The 24,215-nt window shown below is 49.4% G+C and overlaps 2 protein-coding genes across 6 annotated transcripts in view; one reads left to right on the top strand and one right to left on the bottom strand.

Moving 5' to 3' along the window:
• LOC133356815 (inositol 1,4,5-trisphosphate receptor type 1-like) overlaps positions 1 to 24,215 on the bottom strand; it is a 434,548-nt gene that overhangs the window by 138,457 nt on the left and 271,876 nt on the right. The gene's annotated exons all lie outside the window — the stretch shown is intronic.
• Positions 562 to 24,215, top strand: LOC133356823 (metalloproteinase inhibitor 3-like). 2 transcript variants are annotated; one of them, XM_061574536.1, is made up of 6 exons: positions 562 to 685; positions 3,379 to 3,587; positions 17,017 to 17,123; positions 19,366 to 19,477; positions 20,887 to 21,008; positions 23,119 to 24,215. In XM_061574536.1, the coding sequence occupies exons 2-6, from the start codon at positions 3,413 to 3,415 to the stop codon at positions 23,317 to 23,319; spliced, it is 717 nt and encodes a 238-aa protein (XP_061430520.1). In that variant the 5' UTR covers positions 562 to 685; positions 3,379 to 3,412; the 3' UTR covers positions 23,320 to 24,215. The 2 variants fall into 2 exon arrangements, with proteins under 2 accessions (XP_061430520.1, XP_061430518.1); XM_061574534.1 differs by lacking the exon at positions 562 to 685 and adding an exon at positions 2,035 to 2,107.

The raw sequence follows: 24,215 nt of genomic DNA, 5'->3' as shown, positions 1-24,215 counted from the left end.
ACCACACCCACCATAGACACCACACACACCACACACACCACACAAACCACACACCACACACACACCACACACACCACACAAACCACACAAACCACACACACCACACACACACCACACACACCACACACACACCACACACATACACACCACACCACACACACCACACACACCCCACACACACCAAACACACACACCACACCCACCACACACACCACACACGCCACACACACCCCACACACACACCACATACACACCACACACCACACTACACACACCACACACACCACCACACGCACACCACACGCACACCACACGCACACCACACACACACACCACACACACACCACACACACACACAACACACACCCCCACACACCCCACACACCCCCACACACACCCCACACACACCACACACACCACACACACGCACAACCCTCTCTCCATTCGCCGCTTCCTGCAGGGCCACGCCATTGGCTGCATGCTGCAGGGTTCGAGCGTGGCTATGGGGGAGAAGGAGGGAGGCGAGGGAGGGAGAGAAGAGAAGGAGGAGGAGGAGTAGGAGGTGTGATCTCGGGATATAAACACAGGCGAGACGGTTGAGAAGCCCCCGAGCAAAACCATCTCAGCGTCGCGACTGGCACGACATCTCAGCACCAGAGCGACAATTTGTGACTCGCTTGGGCTGGTACGTGCGGGCGTGTGCGTGTGTGTGTGCATTTGTGTCATTGTGTGTGTGTGTCACAACGTCTGTGTGTGTGTCTGCGTGCGTGTCGCCACTAGGGAGACAAAGGCGGCCGGGCGTGGTGCTGGTCACCACCGTGTGTGCAGTGCCGGCCTTTATCGGGGCTACTCGCTAGCAGCACTTGGCCCTAGCAGTCTGTAAAGGCTATAGGGGGGATCTTTGTCTTTGTTATTGTGTGTATGTGTGTGTGTGTTCAAAGCATCCCTGTGTGTGTGCATGTCATAGTATTTGCGTGCCTCTGTGCGAGTGTGTGTGTCTGTAATAGTGTGGGGTGCTGTAGTGTAGCGGCATACACCAGTGACGATTAATTATCTGAACCGGTCCTGGGCCTCCCCTAGGTCGACTCAGCCTCAAATGAGTACCTGGTGCGATGTGGAAAAAAATCGCCACTGGGGAGACAAAGGCGGCCGGGCGTGGTGCAGGCCACCCACCGCCTCGAGTGCCGTACCGGCCTTCATAGGTGCTTGCTAACAGCACTTGCCCCAACAGTCTGTGGAGGCTACACGCGGGGGTCTTTGTAATTGTTTGTGTGTGTCATCACGTGTGTGTGTGTGCGTGTTGTTGTGCGTATGTTTGCGCGTGTGTCAAAGCGTCCGTGTCTGTGTGTGCGTGTCCTAGCATCCGTGTGCCTGTGCTCGAGAGAGTGTGTGTGTCTGTATTCATGTGGGGAGCGGTGGTGCAGCGGTTAGCGCTACGCTGCGCTACGAACCCAGCTGCCCCGAGTTTGATTCCCGCTCACGGCCACCAACACCACCAGTGACGATTATATGAACCGGTCCTACGCGTCCCCTAGGTCGACTTAGCCTCCCGGTGCGGTGTGTAAACATCGCCACTGGGGATACAAAGGTGACTGGGTGTGGTGCTGGCCACCGACCCCCCCCCCCCCCCCCCGTGCCGTTCTGGCCATCATTGATGCCACTCTATAACAGCACTTGCCCCAACAGTCTGTTAAATTTAGGCGATACAGCGGATCTGTGTGCGTCAGCATATGAACGTGTATCTGAATACGTATCTCAATGTTATGTTTTGTATATCATCTTGCGTGTCCGTCTGTTTCTGTGGGTGTCTGTGTGTATGTCAAAAAATGTTATCCTTGCTCCGGACGATGTCTCCCAAGTTTTGGACATTTGCACTTTGATCAACGTGTCTGTATCTTGTTCTCTGTCGGGAAGTCTTGAATCACCACCTCCTACATTCGGGCGTTTATTCTCACGATGGCCAATATGTCCAGGATCTAGATTGCCAGTGTTGAGGGCTGCTGCTGTTGCTGGTCACTACGAAGAGGGCTTCAGCAAGAGAGAGAGAGTTCGTGTCGTGTCGCTGTTCCTCCTGAAGAAAGGCAGGCCACAGCGGGTTTACTCGGCGGTCTGTTGTTTGCATGGCCACAGTCGCACGACCCTGGCTTTAACTCATCTGTACGAGTCTCTGTGCATCTCTATGAGTATTCATGTTTCCCTAGGTGTCTCTGATGGTTTATTAAATGATCGCATGGGTCACAGTCGTAACACTGTGGCTCGTGCCTTGAGATCTTCATTCATGAAGGAGACGCATGCATCGGCCCACGATTTTTTTAAAAAATATTCTACCCCATGAGTCGCCTTGTAGCTAAATTATCAGCTCAGGTAGGTGTGGCATTTGGGTCGGGTGGGGGGTCCAATATTTGCTTTGCGCGATTTTGCTGAAGCCAAAAGTTACTGCCCCAATGAAATTCAAACGTGGAACCGTAAACGAAATCATTCTCATATTTAAAAATAATAATAAATAAAAAATTCACCTTGTTTAATAAAACAATTTTTACACCGTTGTTGAAAACAAATCGCATGGTGGTTGTCAACGAGGGAGCCCCAACTCGTAGCTTTGGCCACGGTGGGTGGGGGGGGGCAAGGCACCCCCCTGCCCCCCACGCTCGTTACGTGACTGATTCACTCCGTCTACTACTCCGTGACTACGTTAACCACTTCCCCCCCACCCCCCACCCCCCACCCCCCACCCCACCCCCCACCCCCCCCCACCACCCACCCCCCACCCCCCCGTGGTCTTCGCACCTGATTGACTCACCAGTGACGACGTCACATTTACCCCCACCTCGATTTAAGACCACAATTCTGGCTATCGCCTGATGATGCTGGTAACGAATTGTAAACGTCGTGGGTTTTTACTCTCCGACACAACCGGTGTTCTCAACTAGTAACGAATTGTAAATGTCGTGAGGTTTTAATCTCCAACACACAACCGTCATGCTCAACGAGTAACGAATTGTAAATGTCGTGGGTTTTTATTTTCCACCACACAACCGTCATGCTCAACGAGTAACGAATTGTAATTGTCGTGGGGTTTACTTTCCAACATACAACCGTCATGCTCAACTAGTAACGAATTGTAAATGTCGTGGGGTTTTAATCTTCAACACACAACCGTCATGCTCAACTAGTAACGAATTGCCACGCTTTGTTCACGTGACAAACCTCACTAGTCGAACGTGCCGGCCGGTGGCGGATTTAACGACAACATTCACATTTGCGCGATCTAACCCAACAAAAACCTCGACTGTGGATGAAATCGGTCTCGAAAGCCTCACGACTGCTCCGCGTTGAACTCACCCCGTACCTCCTCTGTCTCATCTCTCCTCTCTCCAGCTCCCATACGACCTGACCACCCCCACCCCACGAGATGCCTGCGACCTCTGACCCCGCGTGGCCTCGGGCCGCGTTGTTGCGGTGCCGAGTGTTGGCCCTGGCGCTGTCCTTGGTACTGGCGGTGGGGCCCACGGGTCGGCCCGGGGTGGACGGCTGCTCCTGTGCCTCCAGCATGCACCCCCAGCAGGCGTTCTGCTCGGCAGATGTGGGTGAGCGAGCGAGCGAGCGAGCGTTGTTGATGTTGGTGGTGGTGGTGGTGTGGGGAGCGGTAGTGTAGTGGTTAGCGCGCTGCACTACGGACCTGGCCACCCGAGTTCGATTCCCGCTCACGGCAAACACCGGTGACGATTATCTGAACCGGTCCTGGGCCTCCCCTAGGTCGACTCAGCCTCAAATGAGTACCTGGTGCGGTGTGTAAACATCGGGTGGGTGGCCAACGTGGTGCTGGCCACCCACCCCCTCGTGTACCGTTCCGGCCTTCATAGGTGCTCGCTAACAGCACTTGCCCCTACAGTCTGTTAAGGCTATACGGGGGATCTTTTTTGGTGGTGCAGGTAGGCCTCGGCAAGGTAAGGTAATTGTACCCTTTTTACCGGGTAAAAGAGTAAAGGTGTCGACATGCCAAGGGGTAAGGGTAAAGGGTAGGGTAGAGTGATTGTATTGTGGTAGGGTAAAAGATAGGCTCGTTGCTTTTTACTTTTTACCTTGACTGCTAAAGGTAGCAGTAACTGCAGCTCCCTTTGATGCTGTTAATCCTGCATAATGCACATGCATATGCAGTACTAATCACATTCCTGCATTTCCCATAAATATGCTAAATTCCTGTTGATATGCAAATTCCTTTGTCAATGCGCCCAGCTTATATATATGCTCCAAGCCCGTGTGCTGTTTCATTCAGACTCTGTCGCCTCGACGGACCTGGTTTTCACCTGAGGACGGCTGCTTGCGTTGTGGCCGAAACGTCGTGAGAATTGTTTTATTATGTTTTATTTTTATTATTTTATTACTTCCCTTCTACGTGACTTTACCGAAAGAACCAAGAAGATGATTATATTGTGGTAAGGTAAAAGGTAGGGTAAAGGTAGGCTCGTTGTTTTTACACTTTTACCTTGCCGAGGCATAGGTGCAGAGGTGGCGAATGTGCACCATGTTGGTACTGTAGGGGGTACAGCTGCTGGTGGCGCATCTACCGGTCATCTCAGTCAGCCAACCCGTGGCACCTGCTGCGTCTGTCCCGAGACCTTCTGTCAGCGAGCCTTCGGCCCTTCACGTGGCAGCCTCAGAGTGCACCTGGCCTGGCACAGGTGTCGTGGTGGCGTCACCGTCACTTCGTGGCGAATGGCCGGGTTCATCTTTTGGTTCTTTCGGTGAAGTCACGTAGAAGGGAAATAATAAAATAATAAAAATAAAACATAATAAAATCATCTTCTTGGTTATTTCGGTAAAGTCACGTAGAAGGGAAATAATAAAAAAATAAAAATAAAACATTATAAAATAATCTTCTTGGTTATTTCGGTAAAGTCACGTAGAAGGGAAATAATAAAACAATAAAAATAAAACATAATATAATAATCTTCTTGGTTCTTTCGGTAAAGTCACGTAGAAGGGAAATAATAAAATAATAAAAATAAAACATAATAAAATAATCTTCTTGGTTCTTTCGGTAAAGTCACGTAGAAGGGAAATAATAAAAGAAAAAAATAGAAAACATAATAAAATAATGATTTAATAAATTTTATTATTATTTTTATTTTATTATGTTTTCTTTTTATTATTTAATTATTTCCCTTCTACGTGACTTTACCGAAAGATCCAAAAAGATGAATCCCTGCAGTCACGAAAGCTTTAAATCTAAAGATGGGCCTGGTGTTGGTGTTGGTGAGCGGCAGTGCGACAGCGCTTAGCGCCGCCGCGCTACCACACCCGGCGAACCGAGCTCGCGATTCCCGCTCACGGCCAACGCCGTTGACGATTATATGTCTATGACCGGTCCTGGGCATCCCCTGGGTCGACTCAGCCTAAAACAAATAGTACCTGGTGCGGTGTGTAAGCATCGCCACTTGGGGAGACGTGCGGCCGGGCGTGGTGCTGGCCACCCACCCCCCCGTGTGCCGTATCGGCCTTCATAGGTGCTCGCTAACAGCACTTGCCCCAACAGTCTGTTAAAGGCTATACTGGGGACCTTTGTCTTTGGTGTAGCGGTTCGCGCCGCTGCGCTATGACACCCGGCGAACCGAGTTTGCGATTCCCTCTCACGTCCAACACCAGTGACGATTGTCTGAGCCGGTCCTGGACCTCCCCTAGGTCGACTCAGCCTCAAATGAATACCTGGTGCGGTGTGTAAACATCGTCACTGGGGCGACAAAGGCGGCCGGGCGTGGTGCTGGCCACCCACCCCCTCGTGCCCCGTGCCGGCCTTCATAGGCGCTGCTCGCTGACAGCACTTGCCCCAACAGTCTGTGAAGGCTACACGCGGGATCTTTGTCTTTGGTGGCTGAGGCAGGTGAACGCACAAAGACAAAGGGTCCGTCGTGTAGGTAGCCTACATAGGCTGTTGGGGCAAGTGCTGTTAATGAGCACCGATGAAGACCAGCACGGCGTACGATCACCAACACGCCGTTGGTCTCCCGAGCGCCGATGCTTTACGGACTCTGTCGGGTACTCACTTGTGGCTGAGTCGACCTAGGGTAAATCCGGGCCCGATTCAGATATCAATCTCCACTGATGTCAACCGCGGTTGTGAACTGAACTCGGCTCACGGGTGTCCACCACGCTAGAGCTTCCCTTCCCGGGTTACTATCTCACGGCACTTGTCCCAACAGTCTGTGCGAGCTACATGGGGGATCTTTGTATTTGCCTTTTTGGGGGGGTAGCAGGAGGTGAGTGCACGCACTTGGGGGTTGTTGTTGTTGTGGTTGTTGTTGTGGTTGTTGTTGTTGTTGTGGTTGTTGTTGTTGTTGTTGTGGTTGTTGTTGTTGTTGTTGTTGTTGTTGTTGTTGTTGTGGTTGTTGTTGTTGTTGTTGTGGTTGTTGTTGTTGTTGTTGTGGTTGTTGTTGTTGTTGTTGTGGTTGTTGTTGTTGAGGCGAACTGAGCTCAATTCGCAGTCACGGCTAATATCTTTCCCCAATCCTTTCCCACCTTCCTCCACCAACCTGCCTCCGACCAGATTGGTGAAGTATGGTCAATCCCCACCCCCTCACCCCCATGACTAACACGGCAACATAGGGGGCCTTCATCCAGCAAGGGGATTGACACACGTCTGTAAATAACTTAATTTGGAGGTTTCGTGACTGCAGGTATTATTCTTTGGTTCTTTCGGTAAAGTCACGTATAAAGATAAAATAATAAATTAAATTAAATACTAGCATACGACGTTTCGATTGCAACACAAGCAATCATCATCAGGTATGAATTAAATAGAAACACAAATCTAGTATACTTAGAAATGTAATGTAATACAACAGAGAGTCGGATAACATAACAGTCAACACCCTGCCTGGTTGATTACGTTCTTCCTGAGAATGCTAAATTTGAGAGAGAGAGATCAAAGACAGAACCAGAGACATAGACAGACATATAAGTAGAGAGATATTACAGAGATACATAGAGAGAGAGACGTACATAGGCACAAAGAGAAACTACGCCTCTGTGTCGAAGCCTTAAATAGAGAAAGGGGGGCGGGGGCTGGGAGAGAGGGAGGGGTTAGAGAAATTTCAAATTAGCATGTCAATGTGCCAATATCAAAGTACGCTACAACAAGAAGGGGTTTGACCCTTCGTGGCGATAAAACAGGAGCTGCGATAAGATGTTCAAACGCCAAACAGAAACCTTTTGCAAGGAATCGAGTCACTGCATTCACCACACACGCGGTGCTTGTGGTGAACATGCAAACACAACGTGCTCTTCATTCTAGATGTGAAGCTTTCGTGACTGCAAGGATTCATATTCTTGAACAAGGACGGTTTTTCTTGGAATTTATCTTACTTGATACAGCAATCGTGCTGTGACGGTTCCACCTGAAGACGGAAGCTTGTGTTGCCTCCGAAACGTCGTGATTTTTATTTTCTTTCTATTTTACTTTTATTAATTTGTATTAAAAATTTTTACCTACGTGACTTTACCGAAAAAAACCTAAGAATATGAATCCTTGCAGTCACGAAAGCTTCAAATCTAGAACCAAATAGAAATCTTTTGCAAGGAATAAAGTCACTGCATTAACCACACACATTCAAACGAAACATGCTCTGACAACATCTGTGATGCATTGTCTTTGAAGCTGATTGGCCTACACCAGAGACAGCAGGCTTCTTTAAGGCCTAGTCTCAACACCAGTGTCATAGCCACCTTGGCTCGCTCGCCGATCTTACATTGACATGCAAATTTTTTACCTGGCAGCCCTCTGATTGGTGGAAAACCCACCACCGTCGTGGTCGCTACCCACCACTCACATTAAAATCGGCTGCCTCGCCCATGCTGCTGACACTTGGGCTACGGCCATTTTAAACCTTTATAAACAGTTTGACTTTAGAGGCTAACCCCATTTTCTTGATGATGACCGCTTGTGTTGCGATCGAAACGTCGTAGTTTTTTGTTATTTTGTTATTTTCTTTTAACCTATCATCGTGACTTTAACGAAAGACCAAAACAATTATAATTAAAACCTATTTTTATTTTTTTAAAGTCTGTAAATTTGTTAAGATTTACGAGCCACTGTATATATCTCACCTGAAAAAACGCGTTGCGAAATATCACTCGCGATTAGCGGCGGGTCCTGTTTTTTCACACTCGGGGGCACAATCGCCTGCAATTACTCGAATGAAGCGATCAGTGTAGCGATTCGTCTAATCCAGGGATCGGCAACCAAAATAACAAGAAGAGCCATTTCTTTCCAATTCGGTACAAAATTCAGTATTTCAAGAGCCGCAATGCATCTGAGTACATCGTACTCATCGTCAAGAAGCAGCCCGTAAAGAGTCGCATGCGGCTCCGGAGCCGTAGGTTGCCGACCCCTGGTCTAATCCCATGTGCCAAGGCTGGATCTTTTGCCAACACTGGCATCAACCATCATCACCACCACCGTCATCCATAACCAGGTGCAGGTCCAGTCATAAAAACAACATCATCATCATCATCGTGGTCATCATCACGAGCCTCGATCTATCCACTGCTGAATGAAGGCCTCCGCCCACGAACCGTCGCCATCGCTCACGGACTTGCGATGCAACAATACATCTCGCCGCTGCGCCACAATGGCTAGGGGATGTTAACTACCTCGCTTGGTATACAGGAGGTCGTGGGTTCGATCCCGACCCTGACGCCTGCTGCTGTATATTTGGAGTTTGCGTGTCTCTCTCATCATCATCATCATCACGATGGCTCGGAAATGTTGACTACCTCGCCTGGTATACAGGAGGTCGTGGGCTCGATCCCGACACTGACGCCTGCTGCTGTATGTTTGGAGTTTGCGTGTCTCTCGCTCTTATCATCATCACGGTGGCTAGGAGATGTTAACTACATCGCCTGGTACACAGGAGGTCGTGGGTTCGATCCCGACCCTGACGCTTGCTGCTGTATATTTGGAGTTTACGTGTCTCTCTCCCCATGGTGGCCACGTGGATTTTTCTCCGGGTGCCCCGGTTTTGTCCCTCCACATTTAGAATCAACATCAATACGTGTTGAAAGAGTATTTGGGCTGATGTGAATTCCCACGTGATGATGATAAGTCACCGCTTCGTTGAGCTGTGATTTGTGGCCAGGTCGCTTCTGAAAGAAGCGCTATCCAGGGTGCTTCAAAAAAATGTGAACAATTCGGAGAATTTGCAGCAATGCCACAAGAAATTTGCTTCTGGGCTCTGGAGACCACCTGGAGAAGATCCCAGGCCACGCGTTGACAACGATGGTGAAGGAGTGGAGACTCTTTGACTTTTTGAAGCTATTAACATTACATTTGTTATCATGTTACAGTGCACTATCCGTTCCTTATCCATTAAAAACAAGTCCCATATTAGTTTAACACGTGTAGGCTTTCGCGACCAATATTATTCATAATCAACGTTTTTTTTGGGTTTAGATCGCGTTATTTATAAATGTGTCGTAACCCTCCACCACCCGACACGGCCAATCAGTAAAAAAGTGTCACGTTGACAAAAGACAAATAGTTCACTGCTTTAGCCCACCGGTGTGTTGAAGCGTGAAACCACAACATTTACAATTTGAGTACGACGTTTCGCTGGTAATTGCATCCAGCATCATCGGGCAATTCGCCAGAATGGTGAGGCTCTGCTGTGTCTCCCGTTCTTATATAGAGCAGCAGCAGCAGCAGGGTGACGTCATCATTAACTCATTAACTCATTAACTCATCTAAACCCAAAAAAATAAACGTTGATTAGGAATCCTATATTAGTGTTAACATTTTTTTGAAGCAGCAACTATACGCTCAATGGGGCCTTACCTGGTACTAAGAATAAAAAATAAAATAGTTTTACGTTTTTATAGATTGGGTCGCTCCATCTCCGCGGATGACGACCTCTTCCCGGGAAGTGTTTCCTTATTTTTGGCTATTGCTGCAATGTCAGTCTGTCCCCCCCACCACCACCGCTCTTCCCTCGTTCGTCTGTAAAACACGACACCACATGGGAATACGGTTTTTTTAATCCGCTCATCGTTGTTGCAAGTTGACTCCGGCTTGAAAAAAAAAATCACTCGATTTAAAATCACTTTTGCAATGTTCTCCGAAGAGCGGGACAATCCCGATAAGCTACAAACCACGCGAAGCTTCTTCAGTGGGGAGGGAGGAGGGGGCACATCGCTCGGTTTAAACTCACTTTGCAATGTTCTCTCAAGAGCGGGACATTGCCGATGGACTACAAACGATATAAGAAAGGGGTCTTACCCCTTGTGGCCATATTAAAACAGTTGCGTTAAGATGTTAAAACACCAAACAGAAACTTTTCGATATCGCTGCTCACCCCGAGCTCTCAATATCCTGACGGTGGCATGGTCTTTGTGCTGGGCGCCTTTTGGCATCCTCTGGTCTGACGTTGTTAGTGAGACTAGGCTCTAAGGAAAGCTGTCTCTGGTGTGGACCAATCAGTTTCAAAGACAATGCATCAACATCATCATCATATACTACCAGAGCATCTTCTTAGGTTTTTTCGGTAAAGTCACGTAGGTAAAAAATTACAATTTAAATTAATAAAAGTAAAATAAAAAAATAAAAAAATCACGACGTTTCGGAGGCAACACAAGCTTCCGTCTTCAGGTGGAACCGTCACAGCACGATAGCTGTATTAATTTTAATTGTAATTCTTTACTTACGTGACTTTACCGAAAAAACCTAAGAATATGAATACTTGCAGTCACGAAAGCTTCAAATCTACCAGAGCATCGTTTGTGTTTGCATGTTCACCGCAAAAATGTGGTTAATACGGACACGATTCCTTGCAAAAGGTTTCAGTTTGATGCTTTAACATCTGAACACAACTGTTTTATTACGCCCAGAGAGGGTAACACCTATTCTTATATTTTGACACTGACAAGGGAGGTCCCATGATGACTACAAACCACGCGGAGCATCTTCACGGGAGGCACATCCAGGGCGATTACAACAAAAGTGACGTCTATGGAGAAAACGCGGTGGGAATTTTCTCTGTTTCGCCACGCGGAGTTTGATGCCTGAGCAATTCGAAAGGGGGTTGGGGAAGGAAACGACTTTCAAAACCGGCTGATTATTTAAGGCTGAGTCGACCTAGAGGTTCGGATAATCACCACTGACTTCAGCTGTGGCCGGGAATTGTATCCTTAGCTAACTAGTGAGGCAAGTGCTGTTAGCGAGCACCTATAAAGGCCGGCACTGCACACCTACGAGGGAGCGGGGGTGGCCAGCACCACACCCGGCCGCCTTTGTCTCTCCAGTGATGATGTTTTTAACACGCTGCGCCCGGTGCCGATCTTTAAGGCTGAGTTCACCTAGGGGATGAGCGAGACCGCTTTAGGCGTTCGCCACTGTTCGTTGGTCGTGAGCGGGAATTGAACTTCGGGTTGGCATCTTCGTAAATGCAGTGCGCTAACCACTGCACCACCGCTCCACCCACTCACAGGGCAAAGATCCCCCCGTGTAGCCTCAACAGACTGTTGGGGCAAGTGCTGTTAGCGAGCAGCACCTGTGAAGGCCGGCACGGCACCCGAAGGAGTGTGTGGCCAGCACCACGCCCGGCCGCCTTTGTCTCCCCACGCCTCATCGGCTGTTAGTTTTGAGGCAGAGTCGACCTAGCGGAGGCCCGGGACCCCCGTGTGGGGCTGCCGATATTCGCCACCGTCATTCGGGTCGTCCCTGAGCGCGAATTGATCCTCGGGGGGGTCGGCGCGTCCGCAGCGCGCGGTGCGCTAATCGCAGCGCCACCGCTCCGCAGCGCGCGGTGCGCTAACCGCTGCGCCACCGCTCCGCAGCGCGCGGTGCGCTAACCGCTGCGCCACCGCTCCGCAGCGCGCTCGCTCGCTCGAGCACGCGTTGTTGCCCGCCGGGACGCGACTCTGACGACGCGGGGTGAATGTTAATAGCCACCGCCACCTTCCATTCTCGCTGCGCCGAATCGTCGTCATCATCATCATCTGTCATCGGTCCCTCTAGCCCCAGGGGAGGAGGCGGCGGGGGGTGGGGGGGGTGCTGTGGGGAGCAGCGACGGATGGCACCACCCCCCAACACCCCCCACATCCTACCCACCCCTTGCCCCCCCTTTCCCCCCCGAATTAAAATAAAGACATCTCGTGCCCGTCGCTGAGCCGGCTGGAGGGGCCCCGCGGGCCCGCCTGACAGGGCGAGTCGATCGGCCAATGAATCAATGAGCCAATTAAAAGCTCTCATCCGAACCGCCGGAACGGCCACTGCTGCTGCCGCTGAGGCTCGTTGTGGAGTGGCGATTACAACAACAAAACAACCCGTGCGAAGCGGCTTCTTTTCTCATTCTTCTCCTTATTATTCTTCTTTTCCTCCTTCTTTTCCTCCTTCTTTTCCTCCTTCTTTTCCTCCTTCTTTTTCTCCTTCTTTTCCTCCTTTTTTTCCCTCTTTCTTTTCCTCCTCCTTTTCCTCCTTCTCTTCCTCCTTCTTTTCCTCCTTCTTTTCCTCCTTTTTTTCCTCCTTCTTTTCCTCCTTTTCCTCCTTCTTTCCTCCTTCTCCTCCTCCTCATTTTTTTTCTTCCACTCCTCCTTCTTCCACTCCTCCTCCTCCTCCTTCACCGTGATGAGGGGGGGGGGGGTCAGTGCAGGATGGTGAATCGGGGGGTCGGGCCGCGGGGGCAGTTGGGAGGAGGTGGCTCAGCACTGCTTTGGATTTCGCTCGCCACTGATGTTAGCCGGGAGTTATTAAACCCAGGGGCCAACAACAACAACAATGACACCCACCCACAAGTGCGCGCATGCGTTTACCTCCTGCCACCCCCTGATAGACAAATACAACGATCCCCCCCCCCCCATCATTTAAGGCTGAGCAGACCTAGGTGACGCCCAGGACTTGTTCAAATATTTGCCGTCGTGACCAGCCCCCAGTAGTCACTGCGCCACCGCTCCACGCAGCGACTGTGTCAATACATCAGCCGATGGAATCGGACTTTATAATGTTGATTGATTACTGGAGGAATCCGATGAGCTGTAAAGCTCTTTTTTTCAGTGATGTCCGGTAGGGGCACGTGGTCAGAACGTGACAATAACAACAAACAACGACAACAACACGATCGGATTACAAAGTAGAGGAAAGGTAAACAATATGTACAAATGCAACTAAACATATTCTTATTCTTGGCTCTTTTGGTAAAGTCACGTAGAAGGGAAATAATAAAATAATAATACCGTTTAACACGGAGGCTTTCGCGACCAATATTATTAATAATAAAGGTTTTTGGGTAAGATCGCGTTACTTATAAATGTGTCGTAACCCTCCACCACCCGACACGGCCAAACAGTAAAAAATGTGTCACGTTTACAAAGGACAAATAATTCGCTACTTTAGCCCACCGGTGTGTTGAAGAGTGAATCAACATCATTTAAAATTTGAGTAGTACGACGTTTCGCTGGTAATTACATCCAGCTTCATCGAGAAATTTGCCAGATTGGCCAGAATTGCCTGTTTGGCCGTGTCGGGTGGTGGAGGGTTACCACATATTTATAAATAACGCGATCTAACCCAAAAATCTTTATTATGAATAAAAATAGAAGTAAATAAAATAAAAAATATTACGAGTTACAGCCTACTTAGCTTTTATGTTATTTTTTTAAATTAATCCTGGCCAGGACAAGTGACAGCCCAACGCCGTGGCTCATCATCACGTGGGCATTCGTAGCGGCCAAAAATAATCTGAATGATCGAGACGCACGTTTTTAGAAATGCAACAACGCGGCAGAGAGAAAAGCCCAAAGTGCCCGGAGCGAACTGAAACCTACGAGACGAGTGTAACACTCAAAAAGGGCCCGCTACAGATGGATTCACGAAATCAAAATGCCTTCGCCGCCACGTCCTGGCTACCGCCTGACAGCTCGCCACTCCGGTTCGGTGGCGTCGCGATATCCCTGCGTGATCACCATCCGGCGAACTCTGGTCGAATTTTATTTTTCGGTTTAAAGCTTTCATGACTGCAGGGATTCATCTTCTTGGTTCTTTCGGTAAAGTCACGTAGAATGGAAATAATTAAATAATAAAAATAAAACATAATAAAATAATATAATAATATAATATAATATTAAATTATATGATATAAAATAATATAATAATAATATAATAATATAATATATAATATACGTGACTTTACCGAACCAATATAATATACGTGACTTTACAGAACCAAGAAGATGAACTCTGGTCGCTTCCTCGTGGCAGCAGCGGCGGCGGCTTTTGGCTAAAGCCGTCGTACAAAGATCGGCGTCACCACTATCACGGCGCTTACATACGTACGTTGAATTTATTTCGCAACGTACATAGCCAAACGTGCTAATCCGGGTGTGGCGAAAGTACTACAAACTAAACACAATGACGCCTTGACACACTTCTCTGGAGATGGCACTTTATTGAAGACACGTTCACTTGACATCAGGCGGAGACCCCCACTGCAACAGCCCCGAGTCTCCCACGCGTCTCCCTTTTATACCAACACGAGACCACGCCCCCCTTCTCGATCATTCTCGCTGACTCTGGAAGCTCGCTCCACCGGCAGACTCCACCGTCCGCTTCCGTCGCGTGACCACACTCCCTTCTGGAAAATTCCCGTGGCCACCAGTCCCTTCTCACTCACAACTGACTCCCCTGTCATTACCTCCCGTGGCCACCAGTCCCTTCGCACTCACAACTGACTCCCCTGTCATTACCTCCCGTAGCCACCAATCCCTTCGCACTCACAACTGACTCCCCTGTCATTACCTCCCATAAGCCACCAGTCCCTTCGCACTCACAACTGACTCCCCTGTCATTACCTCCCGTGGCCACCAGTCCCTTCGCACTCACAACTGACTCCCCTGTCATTACCTCCCGTGGCCACTAGTCCCTTCGCACTCACAACTGACTCCCCTGTCATTAACTCCCGTGGCCACTAGTCCCTTCGCACTCACAGCTGACTCCCCTGTCATCACCTCCCGTGGCCACCAGTCCCTTCACACTCACAACTGACTCCCCTGTCATTACTTCCCGTGGCCACCAGTCCCTTCTCACTCACAACTGACTCCCGTGTCATTACCTCCCGTGGCCACCAGTCCCTTCACACTGCATATAGACTCTACTGTCATTACAGATTTCAAAGTGAATAGCTCCCAGCGGTGTCCTAATACAGAGCCCTTACAGATCACGTCTGATAAGGGAGCAACACGGGGGCTCAGAGATGTTAACTATGTCGCCTGGTGTACAGGCAACGGCGGAGCCAGGATTTTCAATGAAAAATGATAGAGGAGTTGTTAGGAAGTAAGGACTTGTCCCTTGCTTTTTATTCGACGCGGCGATGGAGCAGCCATCGAGCGAGGGTCGAATTCGAACCGCGTGGTGTGATCGGCATCGTGCTCGCTGAAGGTGATGATGCCTTCGGGGAAGTCGTGTGTACTGTATACGCAACTGCGCACAATTCTGTGAGTCACTTATAACTGCTTTGCCGTGACTTATTGCCAATTATGGACTCAGACTATTGTCCTATCATCTCATAGAGTCCGTGGCACACAGTGGCAGTAGGGGTCGCAAAATGCCGTTCTATTACTAATAATGATCTGATATGAATTAGGGATTTCGATCGGATCATTGGGGGGCCACGTGCCACCACCCTCCCCCCACTGTCTCCGCCATTGTGTACAGGAGGTCGTGGGTTCGATCCCAACCCTGACGCCTGCTGCTGTATATTTGGAGTTTGCGTGTCTCTCTCTCCCCGCGGTCGCGTGGATTTTTCTCCGGGCTCCTCCGGATTTTCCCCCTCCACATTTAGAATCAACGTCACGCGGTTCAGAGTGTTTGGCTGCTGCTGCACATTTCCTCGTGACGACGATGAGCCGCCTCGTTGGGCTACCATTTGCGAGGGCCAAGCCACTTTTGAAAAAAGAGCTATATAATATTCTTAGGTTTTTTCGGTAAAGTCACGTAGGTAAAAAATTTAAATTAATAAAAATAAAATAAAATCACGACGTTTCGGAGGCAACACAAGCTTCCGTCTTCAGGTGGAACCATCACAGCCCGACAGCTGTATCAAGTAAATGAGAGATTGCAGGAGATACCACTCCGTATATATAATGGTTGAGGGGGGGGGGGGCGAAGGGCCAGGAATGGCCCACTGTTTATTATTATGGTATATAATAGCTCAGTGGGACCACAGCTGGTAAAATAGAATTTAAAAAATCATCAGTTTAGTCTGGTTTAATTTTCGTCACGTCAATTTAAAATTTGAAGTTTTCGTGACTGCAAGGATCCATACTCTTTGGTTCTTTCAGGTAAAGTCACGTAGGTGCAAAATCTAAATAATGACAAAAATTAAATCACGACGTTTCAGAGGCAACACAAGCTTCCGTCATCAGGTGGAACAGCCACTACAGTAACTTTGCTGTGGCTGTTCTTCCACCTTATAACGGAAGCTTGTGTTGCCTCCGAAACGTAGTGATTTAATTTTTATTTTTCATCTACTTGACTTTACCGAAAGAACCAAAGAGTAAATTTCGATTTAAAGCTTTCGTGACTGCAGGGATTCATCTTCTTGGTTTTTTCGGTAAAGTCACGTAGAAGGGAAGTAATAAAATAATAAAAATAAAACATAATAAAATAATTCTCACGACGTTTCGGCCACAACGCAAGCAGCCGTCCTCAGGTGAAAACCAGGTCTGTCGGGGAGACAGCGTCTGAATGAAACAGCACACGAGCTTGGATCATATATATATAAGCTCGTGTGCTGTTTCATTCAGACGCTGTCTCCCCGACAGACCTGGTCTTCACCTGAGGACGGCTGCTTGCGTTGTGGCCGAAACGTCGTGAAAATTATTTTATTATGTTTTATTTTTATTATTTTATTACTTCCCTTCTACGTGACTTTACCGAAAGAACCAAGAAGAACCAAAGATTATTTCGTCACGTATATCGAGCCGCATTCACAACTGCAATGCCTTCCCCGGTCGTGTTGCAATGGCCCTCAGTGCTTAGGGCCAGGATCGTGGGTCGCAAGATCGTGGTGGGACACTTCAACCTGACGTCCCACGGACACCCCTTCCAGATGGTTCTGCACCGAGTCAAGCAGATCAAGGTGAGCTTTGTACAGAGTGCACCCAACCAACGGCCTTGACAAGGTGCACCCCAAAGAGTCCTCGAATGGTCACGCCCACTCGCTCCTGCTTCACAGGCTCTGGCCTGAGTGAGCGAGTTGGTGATTGAGTAGGTGTGTGAGTGAGTGAGTGAATGAGTTGATGATTGGGTAGGTGTGTGAGTGAGTGAATGAACTGATGATTGGGTAGGTGTGTGAGTGAGTGAATGAGTGAGTACATACTCTTTGGTTTTTTAGGTAAAGTCACGTAGGTAAAAAATTTTAATAAATTAAATCACGACGTTTCGGGTGCAACACAAGCGTCCTTCTTCAGGTGGGGACAACTTAGCGAAAGCACACCGCTTAAGTGTGTTTAGAATGAGTGAGTGATTGGGTGGGTGAGTGAATGAGTTGATGATTGGGTAGGTGTGTGAGTGAGTGAATGAGTGAGTGATTGGGTGGGTGAGTGAGTAAAATAGTTGGTGATTAGGTAGGTGTGTGAGTGAGTGAGTGAATGAGTTGATGATTGGGTAGGTGTGTGAGCGAGTGAATGAGTTGGTGATTGGGTAGGTGTGTGTGTGTGAGTGAGTTAATGAGTTGGTGATTGGGTAGGTGTGTGTGTGAGTGAGTTAATGAGTTGGTGATTGGGTAGGTGTGTGAGTGAGTGAGTGAATGAGTTGGTGATTGGGTAGGTGTGTGAGTGAATGAGTGAGTAATTGTTGGGTGGGTGAGTGAATGAGTTGATGATTGGGTAGGTGTTTGAGTGAATGAGTGAGTGATTGGGTGTGTGAGTGAGTGAATTAGTGAGTGATTGGGTGGGTGTGTGAGTGAGTGAGTGAATGAGTTCATGATTGGGTAGGTGTGTGAGTGAGTGAGTTCGTGATTGAGTAGGTGTGTGAGTGTGTGAGTGAGTGAGTTCGTGATTGAGTAGGTGTGTGAGTCAGCGAGTTGGTGATTCAGTAGGTGTGTGAGTGAGTGAGTGAGTGAATGAGTTGGTGATTGGGTAGGTGTGTGAGTGAGTGAATGAGTGATTGGGTGGGTGAGTGAATGAGTTGATGATTGGGTAGGTGTTTGAGTGAATGAGTGAGTGATTGGGTGTGTGGGTGAGTGAATTAGTGAGTGATTGGGTGTGTGAGTGAGTGAATGAGTTGATGATTGGGTAGGTGTGTGAGTCAATGAGTGAGTGAATAAGTGAGTCATTGAGTGTGTGAGTGAGTAAGTGAGTGATTGGGTGTGTGAGTGAGTGAGTGAGTGAATGAGTTGGTGATTGGGTAGATGTGTGAGTGAATGAGTGATTGGGTGGGTGTGCGTGAATAGGTGAGTAGGTGGGAGGGTGGATGACGGATTTGGTAAGTGAGTGCGTGCGTGAATGGGCGGGCGAGTGAGTGCACGAGCTTGTATGATTGGATGGATGAATGCGTGAAGGAATGAGTGGGTGAGTGAGTGGGTGAGTGAATGGGTGAGTGAGCGGATCCGGTGGGTGAGCGGGCATACGGATGAGCGAGCGAGTGAAACGACTTCTTCCTCTATCACCCCTCAAAGCTAGGTTCCCCCCCATGTTTCATCCCGTGTCCGCTCGAATTTCAAACCCCTTTTAACCCTCCACTCCAAGTTAGTTTACTTATACTCTTAGTTTTGTTGGTAAAGTCACGTAGGTAAAAAATGAAATTAATAAAATAGAATAATAAAAATCACAACGTTTCGGAGGCAACACAAGTCTCCGTCATCAGGTGGGACCGTCACAGCCAGATTTGCTGTATCAAGTGAGGCAGGGATTCCAAGATGCAAGCTCTTGTGTGAAAGCGATGGGTATTACCTTGTTATCGCGGCATCTCGAAAACAACGAGACAAGAAGTCACAGCTTCTCGAGACGCTGGCCTTCCTCAAGAGATGCCGCGATAACAAGGTAATACCCATCGCTTTCACACAAGAACTTGCATCTTGGAATCCCTGCCTCACTTGATACAGCAAATCTGGCTGTGACTGTCCCTCCTGATGACGGAGACTTGTGTTGCCTCCAAAACGTCGTGATTTTTATTATTTTATAAATTTTTATTAATTTTTTTACCTACGTGACTTTACCGAAAACAACTAAGAGTATGAATCCTTGCAGTCACGAAAGCTTCAAATCTAGAATTAGTTTATTTACCTTTATAAGAAAGGGTAAGGGGGGGGGGAGTTGGTCGTCGCACGCGGCACCGCTGTCGATGGACGCGCTGCGTCGTCCGGTGTGGTGCGAAAATAGATCTACAAGGGGATGGAGCTCCTGGGCGAGGTGACGCAACTCTACACCCCGACGATGGACGGCCTCTGTGCACCCTCGCTGGACCTCAGCAAGACACAGTACGTCATCACAGGTAACCCTCCCCCCCACCCCCCCACCCCCCCACCCACCTTGTGGGCAACTCGGGTCTTGCGTAAGCCAGAGGCTCGCTCCTCCGGTCACGTCGGGGTGAGCGGACGGGCGGTTGCGGCGACGGATGACCGAACCGGCACGGGGCTGGCGCGTTTCGGCGTCGCCGCTCCGCTCCGTTTTCTTGTTGAGTGCGTGGGAGACGCGGGGGGGAGGGGGGGGGGCTGAAACGCTTAGATCTTCTCTACCCGCCGGGCCAAGTGACGTTGAGGAGTCACGAGTCACGAGCGGCGAGTTTCACCGCAAAGCTGATCGAAACCCACGCCGGAGTTGCGTAGAGATGTGCGTACGGACGTCCGTACATACGTACGTGCGTTTGTACATACGTATGTACGGACGCAAGGACGTTGAACTCTTTTCGCAGCAAATACGTGGCCAACCGCGCTGATCGCAGGTACGGCAAGGAAATATGACGAACGAAACACACAAAGCAGTTCTACAGAAGTGACTTTGTCAATGTAAATGATTCGAAAGTGCCAGAGCTCCCAGTGGCGTCCTAGTGTCGGAAGGGAAGAGCGTTCCAGACGGCCGCAGAAGCTCGTCCGAAAGCGCCGCACGATGCGGCGACCGTCACCGTCTTTGTTCGATGGCTTCGCCAAAATCCCACGGGTGAATGCACGACGCTTTGGTTGACCCGCCGCTGGATTGGGGCGGTTATTTGACCATACTTCCTCCATTCTGGACAGCGGTGAAGGTGCGGGGCATAGATGCGGGCACGCAGAAGTAGGGCGCAACAACGGATTGTGCCCCACCGCAATCTGCTGCCCACCGTGCAGCCGATGAGACCTGTTATGCACGGTGGACGCCTGTTCCACCCGTAGCCTCGCTGGCGAACGAGGATATGGGGCGGTGACCCAGCCCGGGCTGTAGCATCATCCGTGCCGCTCGCTGTTGCAGAGAAGCAGAGGTCTCGCGGTTCGTGCCCAGTGGGCACCCCCTGGTCAAGACGGCAGCGAGTATTGTTCACAGGGTACGCTTCGCAGGTGGAGGTCAAAGGTCGCGCGGGTATTTCCGTTTTCGTGATTGTTTTTATTTCTAAAGAGTCACGGTCCGGACCTTTTTTTTGCCAAATTTCAAAGGTCACCACCCAGTCATCCCCGTTGGGTCAAGGCACAAGGCGACATCGCAGCCCCATAGGAATGTGCGTACGAATGCACGTTGAACTTCTTTCACACCGTACGTAGCCAACCGCGCTCATCGGAGCTGCGATTGCCGCCAGTTCCGGAACGTGCTCGCGATTTGTTTCGGCTTTCACCCACTCGCCTGATTATTTTCCAGGCCTGGAAATAAAAAAATGTTATTCCTTCCCACGCCCCACCCGCCCCACCGCCCCCCCCCCCCAACCCGCCGAAGGGAAAATCCGCGACGGCCGGGTGTCCGTGTCGGGGTGCGACTACGTGCAGCCCTGGGAAGGCCTCACGCTGTCGCAGAAGAAAAGCCTCAGCTATCGCTACCGCATGGGCTGCGATTGCAAGGTGAGATCCCCGGCGGAGGATTCATTACGCAGCGCGGTGTCGCCCCCGTCCCATCGTCGGTTGTTTGGTCATTCCACTCAAGGCTCTGTTTTCAGGAGGGTCCTGCCAAGTTTTCGCGGTAGGTGGGGTGAGTGTGGGGCGTGTGAGCAATGTTGCTGCTGCTGCTGCTGCAGTGTATAATCACAGCAGCAGCAGCACGGAGGCGAGATGTTAACTACCTCGCCTGGTATACGGGAGATCATGGGTATCACTCTTCCACTCGCTCTCCCATAAGGGAGCAACTCGGTGGCTCGGAGATGTTAACTACCTCGCCTGGTGTGCAGGAGGTCGTGGGTTTGACCCCGACTCTGACGACGCCCGCTGAAAATTTGGAGTTTGCGTGTCTCTCTCTCTCATCATCATCACGATGGCTAGCATTTGTTAACTACCTCGCCTGGTATACAGGAGGTCGTGGGTTTGACCCCGACTCTGACGACACCTGCTGTAAATTTGGAGTTTGCGTATCTCTCTCTCCCCGTGGTGGTCGCGTGGATTCTTCTAAGGGGTCATCCGGTGTTTCACTCCACATTTAGAATCGAAACATCACCACGCGTTCAGAGTGTTTGCCTGCTGCGATAAATGTCCATGTGATGATGATGATGAGCCAAATATTTTTGTTATTTAAAAAAAAAAAATTATTACATTTTATTATTTTTATTTTGTTACATTTTTTGTTTTCTATTTACGTGACTTTACCGAAAGAACCAAGAATATAGGACGATGAGCCAATTCGTTGCGCTATCATTCGTGACGGCCACGTCGCTTTTGAAAAAGAGCTACCTCGCAGCTCAGTGCAGCCTTACCCGGGTAAAACACAAAAAATAGTTTTAGTTGCATCCCAGTTGAGTTATTTGTAGGCGAGTTTTAAGCACTGAGATGTTTTGACCCAATACCGGTTACATTGTATGGGGGAGGAGGTGGGGTGGTGGGGGGAATGATTTAACACAGGCGTCGGGAACCTTTTTGACTGGGAGAGCCATAAAAGCCAAATATTTCTAAATATATTTCATTGAGAGCCATATAGTATTTTTAACGTATAATAAATTAAATATGTCTTACTTTTAATGCGACTTCTGGTGCTATATGGTTTTGCTGATGGCCTTGTAGTCTGGTTCGTACGTGGTGAGGTTGAGCTTCATGCAGGCGTGACCCGTGAAATTTATCTTCAAAACTAATTTCTGTTCACTTTAAAATGACACAGTATTATTAAGTAATATCACAAGTATTTTAAAATCAGTTCCAAACTGATTTTTTATTATTATTTTTTCAACTCAAAAATTGTCTGGGAGCCATATGCCGTCACTGGAAGAGCCATATATGGCTCGCGAGCCATAGGTTCCCGAGCGCTGATTTAAGCTATGGGAGGAAATCGGAAGAAGCCGGAGGAAATCCAAAGTCGACCAGGTGAAGAACATGTGAACTGCCACGAGTCGGGATTCGAACCGGGGTCCCTCATGGTGTGACGCGCAAAGTGTCACCACTGGCCCTGCCGCCCTGGGTCACGTGACGAGTGTGATGTTTGCTGGGTAACCCCCCCACCATAACCCCCCCCCCCCCTGTTCACGCGTGTGATTGTCGTGCACAACACGCGCGCCGTTACCGGCCAAATCGATTTCGAATCGTTCCCAAACAAATAAGTAAAACCCGTCAACAAAGTTTCTTAGGTTAACCACTTTGTTGTGCAATTTTTTTTTTGTTTTATTTGTAAATTACCATTGTAATATTTTTCTTTTTTTTTGGATTTAAAGCTTTCGTGACTGCAGGGATTCATCTTCCTGGTTCTTTCGGTAAAGTCATGTAGGATGGAAATAATAAAATAATAATAATACATTTTTATAATGTTTTATTTTATTATTTTATTATTTCCATCCTACGTGACTTTACCGAAAGAACCAGGAAGATGAATATTTTTCTTGTTCAAATGTATTTAACAATAATTTATTTTAGTAAAGAAAAAAAATGACTGTACCACCACACCACCTTCATTTCTATGATTTTATTCTAAGTCCAGCACCACGCCCATTAATTTGTACCCCCCTCCTTCAATCACCCCCCTTCCCCCCCGCGGCAGATCCGCGAGTGCCGGTCGCTGCCGTGTGGAGAGGGCTCCGCTGACGAGTGCGTGTGGACGGACCGCGTGGCGCGCGGCACTCACGCGGGCCACCAGGCCAAGCACTACGCCTGCGTGCGCCGCGGAGACGGCCCCTGCGGGTGGTACAAGGGCGGGCTCGCTCCGCCCAACACCGAGCTCTGCGAGGGGGCCTCGCCCTAGCGCGGAGCTCCGCGAGCGGGCCTCGACCCCCAGCGCGGAGCTCCGCGAGGGGGGGGGGGGGGCTTGACCTAGCGCGGAGATCCGCAAACGGGCCTCACTCTAGCGTGGATATTAGTGAGGAGGGGGGGGGGTCCTCGCCCCCAGCGCAGAGCTCCGCGAGCGGGCGGTTTGACGTCGCGCGGAGCTCCGCGAGCGGGCCTCGCCCCCAGCGCGGAGCTCCGCGAGGGGGGCCACGCCTCCAGCGCGGAGCTCCGCTGAGAGGAGACGTGCGAGAGGGTATTATATACGATTCAATTGGGATTCATATAGCGTGTAATTACAGCCGCATATTAAGATGCCACGGTAGAGGCAGCGAGACATGCACATCGTGTAGACGTTAACATATGCAGTATAGATAGAGAGTCTCCGGCAGAGAGAGAGAGAGAGAGTCATTGCCAGGGTAGATGGGGGAGGTCTTGAGCCTGGACTTACACATGGGGAAGGGAGTCGGCAGGAGACGGGGGGCTGCGGGAAGGGAGTTCCATATTGCGGGGAGCAAGAGAAAAGAAGGAATCCTGGGGAGACGATATTCGCTGGCACCAGCAATCGGCCTGGGACACATTCTGGCATTTCTTTACGCACGTGTGCAAATTTCCCTACGGGAGTGCGCATATCAAATCTCTTCGAATCACGCGCGGTAAGGCGGTGAAGTTTCAAGTTTCATTTATTAGGTATAGCCCTGTGAGCCATGCGGATCTCGAGTCGGGTGCAACCGCAACAAATAAAATATGAACGGAGAACATCTTAGAGCGGCGACGCGCAACAGAAACATCCTGGAAGAAACCAGAAAATTTCGATTTAAAGCTTTCGTGACTGCAGGGATTCATCTTCTTGGTTCTTTCGGTAAAGTCACGTAG

This window comes from Lethenteron reissneri, chromosome 55, assembly GCF_015708825.2.
Source record: "Lethenteron reissneri isolate LAM-NWPU_2019-01 chromosome 55, ASM1570882v1, whole genome shotgun sequence".
Lineage (NCBI taxonomy): Eukaryota > Metazoa > Chordata > Hyperoartia > Petromyzontiformes > Petromyzontidae > Lethenteron > Lethenteron reissneri.
The sequence above is the reverse complement of the archived record's forward strand: the minus strand, read 5'-3'. Positions and strand labels throughout refer to the sequence as shown.